This window comes from Spermophilus citellus (genome assembly GCF_964194105.1).
Source record: "Spermophilus citellus genome assembly, chromosome: 9".
In the NCBI taxonomy this organism is placed as follows: Eukaryota; Metazoa; Chordata; class Mammalia; order Rodentia; family Sciuridae; genus Spermophilus; species Spermophilus citellus.
The window spans coordinates 102,642,883-102,655,988 of NC_138191.1; the positions used below are offsets into that span (position 1 = coordinate 102,642,883).

At 51.5% G+C, this 13,106-nt stretch overlaps 1 protein-coding gene across 3 annotated transcripts in view; it reads left to right on the forward strand.

Moving 5' to 3' along the window:
- Nucleotides 1-13,106, forward strand: part of TRABD2B (TraB domain containing 2B) — a 219,395-nt gene that overhangs the window by 191,251 nt on the left and 15,038 nt on the right. For 2 of the 3 annotated variants that reach the window (XM_081306178.1, XM_081306177.1), the window contains exon 5: nt 11,460-11,550. The exons of the other annotated variant lie outside the window; for it this stretch is intronic. In XM_081306178.1, the coding sequence (XP_081162304.1) occupies nt 11,460-11,550 (91 nt within the window). The remainder of the gene's footprint in view (nt 1-11,459; nt 11,551-13,106) is intronic. 3 annotated transcript variants of the gene reach the window in all.

Consider the following 13,106-nt stretch of genomic DNA (forward strand, 5'->3'; position numbering starts at 1 on the left):
AACTTGACCTCTCCCAGGGGTTATGCAGTAGGTTCACAGACAGTAGAGTCCAGACATGCAAGAGAAAAACACCTGGCCACCTGCTATTTGTCATGTCCTGGGTGAAAGACCCATGCCCGGGTGATATTTGGAGGCCCAGATGGAAACCCTGCCTCACTGGGCGTTGACTGTGGCCAGTGTGGTAAGCCCAGGTGTTCTGGAACACACCATGTGAACACTGCCATGAGTGATGTATGCCAGCCCATGGGGAGAGGAGGCCCATTCTTAACTACCAGGCTCATGCACAACAGCCTCTGAGATCTCCTAGTCCATTCACTTGCAGAAGTGGATTCTTAGATTTTTTTTTCTAATTGGCAAGTAACTAAAGAAAAGGAGTATGATGGTAAACTCTTTATTAGCTAAATTTCTTCAATTTGCAGATTTATCTGGTGTGCTGAAATTATCTCGTTTACATTATTTGAAATTAAAACATCCATTACTTTAAAAAATTGTGATGATAGAAGAAAGGGGTCTCAAGGTCCTTCCTGAGCAAAATAAAAATGGGAGAAAGTATTTATAAAAACTGGTAACTGTGTTTCCCCCAATTCACCCACCTGTTGTTGAAGATGGGAAAGCACTGAGCATGCTCAAGACACAATGGAAGAATGCCAAAGAATGGCTAAGGCTGCACAAACAGAGAAAAAGAGGTTCCAGAGCCAGGAAAGGAGGGATCAGAGATCAGGTAGAGGAGGAAACCTGAGAAAGGGACGGAGAGGGTCCACAGGCAGGTAGCTTGGTGGTGCAAAGGTGAGTGAGTCCTCTACTGATGACTTCTAATCAGATCTCCATTCTCTAAGTGGAAGGTACAGTTGTCTGCAGGGAAAGAGGAGGAAGGTGGGAAGGTTCTTAATTTGAAAAGAGGAGAATATTTGGTATAAATGCAAGAGAGATTGGCTATAAGACCTAACCAGGACAGGAAGTTAATAGATTTAACACTTGGGCCAACTGTGATTGATTGGTTGTAGCTACCTGGAGTGTGATGCTGTACAGGGAGATCAAATCACATCAGAGTCCAACAGAGAAAAGTCCTGCTTGATCTGTGATGTGTGCTGTGGACTGTAATGCCAGCACATGCCTGAAACATGCCTACTTTATCTGCTAGGTACAAGGACCCATGACACTGACAAATAGCAAGTTTTAATATTTTCTCTGGCAACACTGAACAGCTAGAATGCGAAGGCAGATGCTGTCTCCCAGTTCTTGCTCCTGATTTTACCCTAGCACCGCCTCCTCAGTGACCACCGCATTACATGTAAACTACTCCAGGACAGGGCCCACTCACCCCAGAGTTGTCAACACCTAGTAGCCGTTCTAGAAAGACACGCTGGACCAAATCATGCAGACAGACGCCCATTCATTCCATTCAGTCACATGGTATCTCCTGGGCCCCAGGCCTCATGGTGGTGGTGGGTGTGTGGAAGATGTCTCAGTCCTGGGCAATTTTAGTACTAATTACAAGGAAAAGGGTTTTCTCAAGGTAATTAGTCATTACCTATGAGTCCTCCAGCCATTTTTTTTTTCATGTAGGAACTGGGAGAACTGGGTTGAAACATGAACCAGATTCAGAGGTGAGCCAGGTACCCTCGAAGAACCATTCATTTCCCATTCACTGGCTCTGACAGCCAGTGGTTGTCACACAGTCTATATCCCTAGCACACTATGGTGTGAATAGAATGCTAACTTCTGACATTCCAAAATCCTTCCTCCCCAATATTCTTCTAAGATTGGCTGGTTCTAATATACTAACATTCTAGCAGCATAGCACTCTCACATTCTAGTACGATTTGCTTCAACTACTCTTGGAGTCTTTGGGAGAAGTGTAGGGCTAAGAGCCTTCCAGGACCTGGAGATCCCTCCTGGTAGGGCTGTTACCACCTGCCACACAGGAAGCAAAAGTCCAAACAGAAAGCAGGATTGGAAGGGTTCTAAAGCAGGTCTGTGAACATTATAGACAGAGCTACCATCTCTGAGTGTCCACATATCCATCACATTTCAGCCACCAAATTCCTGTCTTTTTCCTACACTGCTGAAGTGCAGCAGACCATAATCAGAACCATTCAATCATGCTTCTGGGGCTGGAGTATGAGCAGATGAGCCATGAAGACCCCAAGTTGAGAGCAAAGAGAGATATAAGCTCCCAACATATTTTTATTAATGGCAACAACAATTGCTCTCTGGAGAATGGGCACCATCCTGTTTGAAGAGCACCCATATCCATCAATTCATATGACTCCACATCCTCAGTTTCTCCTGGAGGGAGACAAGATGGTATTTCTCATTCCATTTGCCAAATAGGCACACCAAGTGCAGATGGGACGTCCAAGAGTCTGAGAACTGGAGTGAAATGCTGCTAGTCCTCGCAGTGATTCTTGCTGATGACCAACTGCCCTAAGAAAACCACTTAGCTGGTTCTTAGACCTTCTGTTCTGCTAAGAATGTCCTTCCCCTCTTCTACTGGGCTCCCTCCAAGTCCCAAGGTTTCCCTCCCACAGCTTTACTTATGCCAAGCATATTTGTCTTAGCTAAGTCCAGGCTGCCCACTGCCCACTCCCTGCATACTGAGAAGGTGTTCACCCCCTACTTGTTGAATGAATGACTGCACCAACCCCGAGGTTTAGAAGCAGAAGTGCCCTGCCCCTGCATCACCCCATTGCAAAACTCTAGAATTGAGTCTTCTGCCCCATGTTGGGAAGCTACGGGGTCCAGCAACATCATATTTGCCCTTTGGAAGGTGAGACAAAGAAAGGTATTGACAAATAAAAAAGACCTAAGAGGAAGAGTCCCAGGTCCTGTTGACTAAACATGCAGGCGGAGGCTGAGGAAGTGGCTCAGCGTTAAGCAGGAGGTTTTTTATGGAGAGGAGGCAGAGAGGTGGTTAGGAAGAGAATCAGTAAAAAGGGAAAGAAAGTCAAGGCCATGAAAGCAGAAAAGGGAAACAGCCAGGTGTCCTGCAAATGTCTTGCTTTATGAGACCTTGTGTGTGACTTCCCCCTACCACCTGCACAGTAAGGTGCTTAGACAAAGTGAGGTATCAACCTCTTCTAGCCCCAGCACCCAGCAGTTACATGCTTGCTAGCAAAGGCTTCAGCACCTGGCACCGAAGGAGGCAAACTACTTCAGAGAAGGCTTCCTGGAGTAGGTGAGAGCCCGTGGAAATGTCCCCTGCACAGGTCCCCTCATTGTGCCCAGAGTCCTCAGACTAAGACCCATACCCACCTCCTTTCCAGCTGGGTCTTCCACTCAGTGAGTGGGCTTAGGAACTGAAGCCCCTCAGAGCTTGAGACTGGTCCTAGTATAGCAGCCATGGTCCATCTAGGGCCTTTAAATCTTAGAAAGTAGAGAGAGCACATGCCCAGCCCAGCTGCTCTCCCAGGCAAGCATCCCCTGGCCTGCCACACAGCCTCTGGAAGTGTTTCAGAATTTCCAAGGATGGTGCTTCAAAGGAGCCCTGCCACCCACCACAGATACATCTGGCTGCTGGCACATCTGCTATGGGCTGTGATCCTTGGCCAGAGGCGCCATTCCTAATTCAGCCCAAAGCACCCAGTCGGCCAGAGCAGCATCCCCTCCTGACTCCTCCATAGTTTTCCTGCTCTGGAATAGGGAGAGTCAAGAGGAATGGAGAGGGATATCCCAGCCTGTGTCCCTGGGCTGCTCTTTGGAGGAGCAGTTATGGATCTCAGCTAGAGGCTTGGCACTCTTGCTAGATGGAGAGTGTGGGGAAGGAGAAAGGAGAGGAAGGGGTCATAGGTTTAGAGCATGCACTTTGAAGCCAGACTGTGTCACCTAGAAATTCATGGCCTCTCTCATAAGAACTAGCCTTGGGCAGATCAGTTGCTCTCCCCATCCTCAGAGGCCTCCTCTGTGATAAGCCTGAGAGTCAGTGGCTGGCCCTTGTGCACTCAGGGCCTGGCATGGCGCTCTCATTCCATCAGTGTGACCTGGTTCCTCAGAGCCTGCAGTCCTTTAGGGACAAAACTCCTACACCAAGAAAGGAGGACAGGGCAGAGGGAATGAAATATTCTGTGGCAGTACAAGGAAATCCCTAGAACTGGGGTCAACTCCAAGTGACAATGAGGCCCAGCAAGTGGGTAGACTTCTATCCCTGCCCATGTCGCTGGCCAACAGTCCTGGGGCCCTGAGATGCTGTAATTCAGGAAAGGGGTCTGCAGGGTTACAATGGGTGATTACCAGGGCTGAGCACTGACCCTTGCAGTCCACAGAACCCATCACAAGCCACCTCCTGTACTGGCCTGGGATCACCCTGCCCAGTCTGCCTGGATTTGAAATGGTCTTGCTTAGGAGGAAAGGGGACCATCTCTGAATATTCACAGGGTCCCCAGGGCCTGGCATATGTCTCACATGTAGTAAGCCCCAGTAAAGGCTTGTGGAGAAAGTACTGTGGGCTGCAAGCCCTCAGGGCCCAGACTTAGGTCAAAATACCCAGGGCTTACACCTGGGACACAGCATTCACAAAGAGGAGGCTTCCTGATCTCTAACCAAATGTTAATTTTAAAAGGATCTTATCCAAATAAAATGAAAGATTCAAACCTTGAGGATTTTAGAAGAACCAAGAGCAATGGGGGACACCTTCTAAGAGGAAGTTCACACCTAGGGGAGATCCTGAGTGGGGCCCAGTCTGAACAACTGTCAGAGACATGTGGCACAAGCCCCAGAGCAGATCCTGCTCCAGAGGAAGCCTTCTCTGTCTCCAGAGCCTCAGCCTCGACAGCCGTCTCCACCGTCCCTTGACACAGATACACCCCATGCCGTGCTTGGGCTTAGACCCAGCTCTGCTCCAGCTCTGCCCCTTGCTGCCTGCATGACACTGGGCACGTTGTGTTCGCCTCAGCAGGACTCTCATGAAGCTGAATGAGTAAATGAATCCAAAGCATTTGGCACATTCCTAGTGCTGGAGCAATGATAGGCAGGTTGCTCCTCTTAGTATTTGTATCTGCCTTTGCAATACTGAGGGCAGAGCCATGCTGGCCAGTGATGTCCCGGGGCTCTTTCATTTCTGACATCCTACATTCCAGCACCACCCATAGCAGAGCAGGAATTGAAGCCTGCTAAGGCAGCAAGATGTGCTGGTTCCACACAGACGTCACCAACTCCCTGTAGGGTGCCAGTGTCCCCCTTGGCACAGGCCTGACCAGCACTTATCACCCTTACACATCCCCAAGGATGGAGCACCACCTCCCTTACAATTGGGCGGAGAATTCTTTGATCGCAGCCAAAGTCTGCCCTTTCACCTTGTCCTGAAGCCATCAGAATCCTATGACTGGTCCCTTTGCCCCAAACCTCACTGAAGCCCACCTGGCCTTTCCCTTGTATATTCCAATTGTAGATCCTGCTGGTGCAGACCCACTCGGCTGCTCTCCTGTCTGCGCCTGTCCTTGCGCTGCCCTCTGCCTTCCTTGGAACACCCTCCCACCTCTCCCTCTGGGTCCCACACCTTCCTCTTCAGCCCCATCCTCCCTGGCATCTATCCATCACTTCATGGCTCATACTGGCCTGTAAGTGTTTGTTTGCCAGTCTCCCCTCCACACTGTGACCTCCTCAGGGGTAGGAACTCTGTGCCTGAGCTCCAGGTCTGAAGCTGGGTACAGAGGAGATGTCATTCTAGTCCTCACTGATCTGAGAAGGCCCAGCCCTGCCTGAGCCAGCTACAGAAGAAGAGGCTCATGTCTGCCCGCTCACTGCCACACATTCCTTGGCAGACTGGAAGCTCTCGGTGCCCCCAATTGTCCATCCCTCTGCTGGCCCACCCATTCAGCCCTCCTGTCACACTTCCTCGAAAAAACAAACACTACTGTAGCTCGATATCCTGCCGGAGGCCCTGGCAATGAGATTCTCATTTGAAAGTTTCCCTTGCATTAATTTCAGACGGAACATAAATACGGGCTTGGGATTCCTCCTCCAGGAGGAGAAAGCTAGAGCCCCCGCGTACTCACTGGAGAGAAAACATGTGTGCTGGCCCACGTTACTTTGGGGCCTGTGCAGGAACATCTGGTTCTCCCCTCCTCCTCTGCCCAGACCCCAACGTGATCTTGAAATTGCCCTGTTAATTGGTGTATTGTTCTCACTGAGCATTCGCACACTTTTCTCTCCAATCTACTGAACCTTGGAAGGTGCACAAGTTTCTGACAATTTCCTGCCCCCAAACGTGAACTCGGGATCCCTCACCACCGCCAGTTCTTCACGGTGGGGGTACCGGAACATGCAGCGAACTGGAACATCTCTGAATTGAAGTCCAAGCTTTGCCTCTTACCACGTGTATGACCTTGGGCAAGTCCCATCCCCTCGCTGAGCCTCAGTTTCTTATCTGTACACTGGGGACCTCCAGGGGCTGCTTGTGAGGATGAAATGAAACAGTTCAGAAGCATCACGTACCTGGGAGCTTTGTGAAGTATGAGTGTGTGTTCAGGTCACCTGTAATGGGAGTACAGGGGTGGGAGGACTCAGGAGACCTTGGGACCCTATGTGGGGAAATGGCCCCAAGAATGGAGAGGAAACTGTCCAAGGTCACACGGTCAGTTGATGAGCTGGGCTTTCTGTTAGGCCCTGTCCTACCAGCCTTCCTGCATCAGCAGAACATTTGGTACTATTCGACTGATCAGCTAGATCTGGCCTGTGCTCTGTTCCCCCAGCCTGTGCCCCACTAGCCAAGCTGAACCACCCTGTGTGGACTCCTTTCCACAGAGTGCACAGCCCCACTTGCACGCAGAAGAAAGGGAGCCTTTTTCTCTGCTCAGAAATATCATAGGGCTGGTCCCTCTGAGCAGTGTACCTTGTCCTATTGTGTATAAATATTCTTTAAGTGGGGCCCTGGCTTATTTCAGGGGAGGCAAGCGCCCACCCACCCCCATCAATTTGAAGACCTGTGGTCTCCCTCCAGGCCTTTGGCTTCTGGATTCTCTTTCTGGTCTCTTCCCTTTTCCCTTGTTCTCCTTCTCTGGCTTCTCTGTATTCCAGATCTCATTATCTAGTCCTTGTCTCCATCTCTTTCTCTCTTTGTCTTGGTGTCTCTCCCTTTCTCTCTCCCTACATGGTCTCTGTCTCTTACTCTCTGTCTCTCCACTTCTCCTCTTTGTCCTTCTATCTGTTCCCACAGGTCCTGGAGCTCTCCTCCTCTTGCATGTCCCTCTCTGAGACTCTCACTGCTCTTCTCTCTACCTCCTTCTCTTTGTCACCGCAGGTCTGTGTGCCCCACCCATCACAACCCTCTCTCCCTCCTCCTCTGCTCACCCATGCCTCTGTGGATGATATGGAGGAAGCTTCCTGCAGAGAGCTGGCCAGAGGACAGCTGGAAGCCAGTGCTGAAGGGCTAAGCTGCTGGGCAGCAGCCAGGAGACCCAGGGAGTGCAGGCCAGGCAGGCCGAGTCCAAACTCCATGAGGCCCTTTTGGAAACTTTCCACAACCTTCCCTGCAGGTTCCAGAATGGGTGTGGTACATTTTTCAGGATTTCTGACCCAAGAGATAAGCTTCAGCCCTGTCTGCCAGCCCCTGGGGACAACACATGCTAAACCCTGGCTCAAGGGTTGGTGCAGAGGGTGAAGCTCCCGAGGTTGGTGGAATGTGGAGAAGTATCACCAAGAGACGAGGCAGGGGATGAATGGAGGGGACTCGGGTCTCATGGGGTAGGATGAGATCACGGAAAGGTTGTGGAGTAACAGGTTTTGTCACTCATTCACTCACAAATGTTCATGGAGTCACTGCCGTCCCCCCCTTCAAGTGGCTCTTTGGGAGCCGTTGTTCTGACAGTCAGCTCTGGGGTATGGGAAGGTCAGTGTAGCAGCGGTAGGGAGAGGGGACTAAGGAGAACAGGATGGTTTCTGCAGAGGCTCAGGCAGCAGGTGGTAGTGGCAGGGGCAGTCCCATGTGTTTGAGAGGAAACATCAGACAGAGGTCATTGGTGACTGAAGGAGGATGAGGAGGGAAAGGAGTCCACACAGGGTGGTTCAGCTTGGCTGGGGAGGACTTTTCTGGAAAGCAGGGCAAGCTTGGTTGGTAGGTGCTGAGGAGCATTAGGTGAGCTGTCCACAGGTGGCTGGACAGATGAGTCTGGGCCAGGGGGACAATTCCAGAGTCATCAGCATTGTGTAGTAATTGAACCTGGCAGGGTGGATGACTTGTCCCTGGAGTGAGCGGAATGAAGAGCAAAGAGACCAAGGGCAGGACCCCAAGTGCCCTGGCATTATTAGGCAGGAGGAAAAAGCCCACGAGGAACATAGCCAGAGCCGTGTGGGGTGGTGAGGAATGCACAGGGCAGGAGAGGGGCCAGGGACCTGGAGAGTGCAGCTTTCATCAACCCAACTGTGGGTTCCTGTGAGGTCAAGCCCCAGAGAGGGAGGGATGGTGGGAGCACAGGCTGGGTGTGCGTGACCACGCAGACCACATGGCGTGGCACACCTGGAGGTATACAAGGAGCAGAGGGAGGACACCCTTCTCCACCCCCAGAGCAAGGGAGGAGCAGATGCGGCTTACAGCAGGAGAGGATGAGAATTTCAAAAGATCAGGATCTCCCCTGATTGCTGCCATCTTCTCCAGATATCACAAGTCTTCTGTTTAGAGCAGCAGTGGTCTGACACCCTTGAGTTGAGGGAACACAGGGAAGCACCAACCAGATCCAGGAAACACTTCCACACAGTGCTCAGGATCCAGTGGTGTCCTGAGAGGCCCTTGTGGTCAGGGCTGCGTTGGGGCCATGCCGAGGCCTCGGCCCCTCTGAATTCCTCCTCCTCCCAGCCCCAAGCCTCCAGCAGTCAGCAGATACTTGCTGCTGCTGCTCCACTGCAGCCTGATGCATGCTGCCCTGCCCTGGCTACTCTTGAAATCCTCTGGGCAGACACAGAGACCAGTGTTGGACCATGAGGCCCTTATCTTTAAACTCAGGTCTCCGTGGAGGCAGAGGGATTCCCTCTTTTGCCAGGAACAGAGTCCAGGGGCTTCTGACAGAGGTGTGAAGCCAGGATACTGCAGGCCATCACTGCCTGTGCCCTTCTAGCCCACCCATGCCACAGAGCAAGCCAGAAGATGGATGCTTCTGGACTAGCCAGAACTGTCAGCTCATCCATCATTCATGAGAGCTCTGGCCTTTCCAAAAGATGTCCACTCCTACCTCATTAGAGCTTTATCACTTTCCCCAAGGAGCCAAAGTGCTATGGATTCATCTGATATATGGGAAAATGGAGGCTGGTCAAAGAAAAGCCACTTGTCCAGGACCATGGACTGAGGAGGAGACTCAGAGCTTGGCAAGAGCATAGATCTTCTGTTCTCAACAGCATAAGTCAGGGCCAGAGCTCCAGAAGGGCCTGTTCATGTCTTTGCTCTCCAGGTCTCTTTTGTAGTTAGCTTCCCCCACACACCCCACTCCCATCCTAGCCTCTGCACATGCCATCCTTTCCCAAGTACCACTCTACTCCCATACTCACCTTGTTGCCTAAGCTACCCCCCAGAAGTCCCCCCTACTCCCAAGCTGACTTGGATGTCTCCTGTGTACCCACACCAGCTGTCATGTGTCTGTGTGCATCATGCTTAGTACTCCAATCACAAGAGCCCCATTTTCAAGAAAAACTACCTGGAACGGCCCCTGCCTAGACACCACTGTCCAGTGCAAGATAGCATTCAGTGTTGGCTAAGCAAATGGAATAAATTGGTAGGGAGTGGGAGGGATGGGAATGTCTTTCCATAATGGTCTCAAGTCAAACAAAAACCTCTGTACAGACTGAGCTAGAGGAGCCATGGACACCATGAAGTAAGAAGTATAAACCCTCTCCGCCTGAGGAATGGGAGGGTACTGGGTGTGCCCAGGGTTTCAGCGGAGGGTCTGCTGGTCCATAACATCTGGCCTTCCTAGTCCAGTGTTCTTTCCCATGATCCCCAGGTGGGACTGCAGGGACTGTGGGCGATGGGCAACCTGGGAGAGGAGAGGAGTCTGGCAGGCCACGGGGCTGTAGGACAGGCCCCTCTGCTCCAACTATTGCACAGGCCCAGCCAGGCTTCATCTGCACCGGAAGCCTGTCATTCCTGCCGGCTTGTCCATTCTCTGTCCTCCTCCACCTCCCTGGGGCTGTCAGCATACTGACCTTCCTGCTTCCCACTTGTCACCACCCATCACAGGCAATCAGAGTCAGAGGGCAGAGATATCCCCCCAGGTCTGGGATGAAAGGTGAGCAGGAGCGGGGAGTGCTGCTCAGGAGAGTGGCCTCACAAGACTGACTCACAGTGGGAGGGGCCAGGGCCCTGGGCAAGCACCCAGCCAACGCACACATTGAGTAGGAGGGAGTCTGAGGACCGGGAAGCAGAGGGGCATTGCAGGATGCTGACTCCCAGCAGCCCCTGCTTTCACAGTCATTTGGCCTTTTGAGGATTGTCCTTAACCTGAACCTGGGAAAGGCTTCCCCTGAGTTCTCAGACTTCATGCCTGCATTTAAAAAAAAAAAAAAAAAAAAAAGAAGACATTTCCCCTCTCTCTTCTGCAGATTTACACTAAGTTCTCCATTTGTATATTCACAGTGCCTGGTACAGAGCAGGTCACAGGGTAAGGGCATCATAAGTGTTTGCTGAACAAATGAATAGTGGAGGGGGTGTTTAAGAAGACAGCTCCCCTCCCCACCACACACACTTCTGACACCACCTCTGGAGGGATCATTCTGTGTTCGTACCTCTTCTAGGCCACTTTCTGTGCCTGCTGGACCCTGCAATTAGCAGGCTTCACTGGGCTCCTCCACAGGGTTCTGAGACCTCAATGGCCATCCCAGGGTATTAGTCACTGTGTGTGCTCCAGAAATGTTGGGTAGATGATAAACAAATGAATCTATGGTGTTCAAACCCTACCAGTGTGTGTTGAGTTGGCACTAGGCAATGGTGATGTAGTCTCTGTCCTTAGGGACCTGTCCAGGAGACCCACAAGGACGCAGAGGACCCTACCCCCATGCTGTAGGAGGAGGCACAAGTTAGAACTTACAAAGATGAGCTGTAGGCCTGCTGGGGCTGGAGAGTTTCTTGGAGCTGGGTTTATGTGACTGCTGGAGATTCCCCAGCCTGGACAGTCAGTGGCTGGGGTCGACTTAGTGGCAGGAGGCACAATAATGCAACAGGAAGCTCTTGGAGCCCTTACTATGTGCCCACCATTGCTCTCTATAACCTTCACAACCAACATCCCAATCATTCCCACTTTACAAATGAGGAAACTGGGGATTTAATCATAGCTGTGAGCAGCAGAGCCAGAATAGGAACCCAGATAGGGTGACAGCAGGGCCACATCTTACCCAGGGGGTCATATTGCCTTTTGGAGTCTAGTGCCTTGACTGGTACCTCACTGGTCCAAACACAAACACTGGGGATGTCCCAAACATGTCTCCACTGACAGGCAACCTGACATGTGACTGAGCCTGCTTTGTGTCTTATGTTTTAGGTCACTTTCTAGGGAACAACACTGTCATTGATGTCCTGCGGCAGGCAGGGCTGGAGGTGGACCATACTCCTGCAGGGCAGGCCATCCACAGGTAAGCAACAGGGGCCTAGAGCATCTTGGAACTGGCTGGCTTGCAGCTGCCTGTCACAGGCCATGCCTGAACACATGCTTCATGGCTGGCTACCCCTGCCTTCCTGCTTAGGCTTGAGGGTAGAGTTTTGGAAAGAAAAAAAAACAATATTGTAATGGTGCCTCCTGGGGACCAACTGGACCAGGCACCTACAACTGGAGGCAGGACTGCAGGTAGGAAAGCAGAAAGGGGCCTGGTATCCAATCTTAATGGCAGGTCACAGTGCGACCAGATATAGCAGTGGGATTTTGCAAATCCCACTAGGGAATTTTAGTGGGTAGCACTAGGATTTGCTATAGGCTTGGAATTGAAACACTGGTGAATTGGATGGGGATTGGAGGATTTGGTGAATGTCCCAGCCCTAAATCTCCATGGTCCTATGGGAGGACAAGCCACAGCCTGGCCTCTTCCCTGCATTTAGCCCCATTCCTTGGCAGCCCTGCTGTCATGCCCTCACCTGATCCACACCTTCCTGCCTGCACCCTCTCCATTGCTGCCTCTGGTTTTCCTGCCAGGACACACCCACCCATCACCCTTGACTTTTGTGCCAGGCACACCCACTCTGCTCATGGAACCACTGTTCCCCATCTTCTCTTCCTGTCCCCTGTTTCCTGCCCTATCCCCAACACCAAGTTCAGGAGCTGCCTAAGGACAGGGACCAGCTCAGTCTGTCTATGGGTCCTCAGCATCAGCACCAGGAAAGAGTCAGGTTTTAGATCCCATGCAGTCCCAGAGGTCAATGTCAGGATGCTCAAACTCAGGGTTCAGTGAAGCCCACTCTCTATCCATTACACAAAAACCTTCTTCACCAACCTGCAAGGGGGACCACAGCATGACTTAAGGTTATAACCTTAAGGTTATAAGACCCAGGGACCGAAAAAAACTTGAATAGTCACAACAGGTCACTAATGGCTGCTTACTCTGTACCGAGCTCTAAGGGCTCCTTCTAACTCCTAACTTGTTATCTTCACAACAACCTCGCAGTGGAGGAACTATGTGTCCCCATCTTGATAGGTGAAAGAACCCAGAGAGGTGAAGGCACTTACAGTAGGAAACTCAGCTCATGTAAGTGACAGCCTGGCTCTGGGCCTCCTGAGCTCCTAACTTCTCTTTATACCAACTCTGGAGGTTGGAGTGGGGGCTCTGGAAGGACTGAGACCTTGATCTTCAGAGACGTGAGCTGCTGATCTCCTAGCTGCTGGCCATACTTCCCTGGCTCCATGGCACTCCTAGAGGAACTTTTAAACATTGGCACTGAGCCTCCTCCCCAGTGCATCTTCTGCATTAACCTGAAAGATCGCTCTTCCTGCAGGAACCATTTGAACCCAGCACAAAGCAGTTTGTGTGGGGGCGGGAGGCCAGCAGTCTTGCTTAAGAGGTGGAGAATCCAAGGTAGTTTCAGGGTCAAGACATTCCTCAAGTTCCCTCCTCTCCCCTTGCCTCCCCGTCCCAGCACATCCCTGAAGGTCTTTCCTAAAAGCTCATTGTGTGTGGCCTGGCCAGGGCAGAGAAGGCTG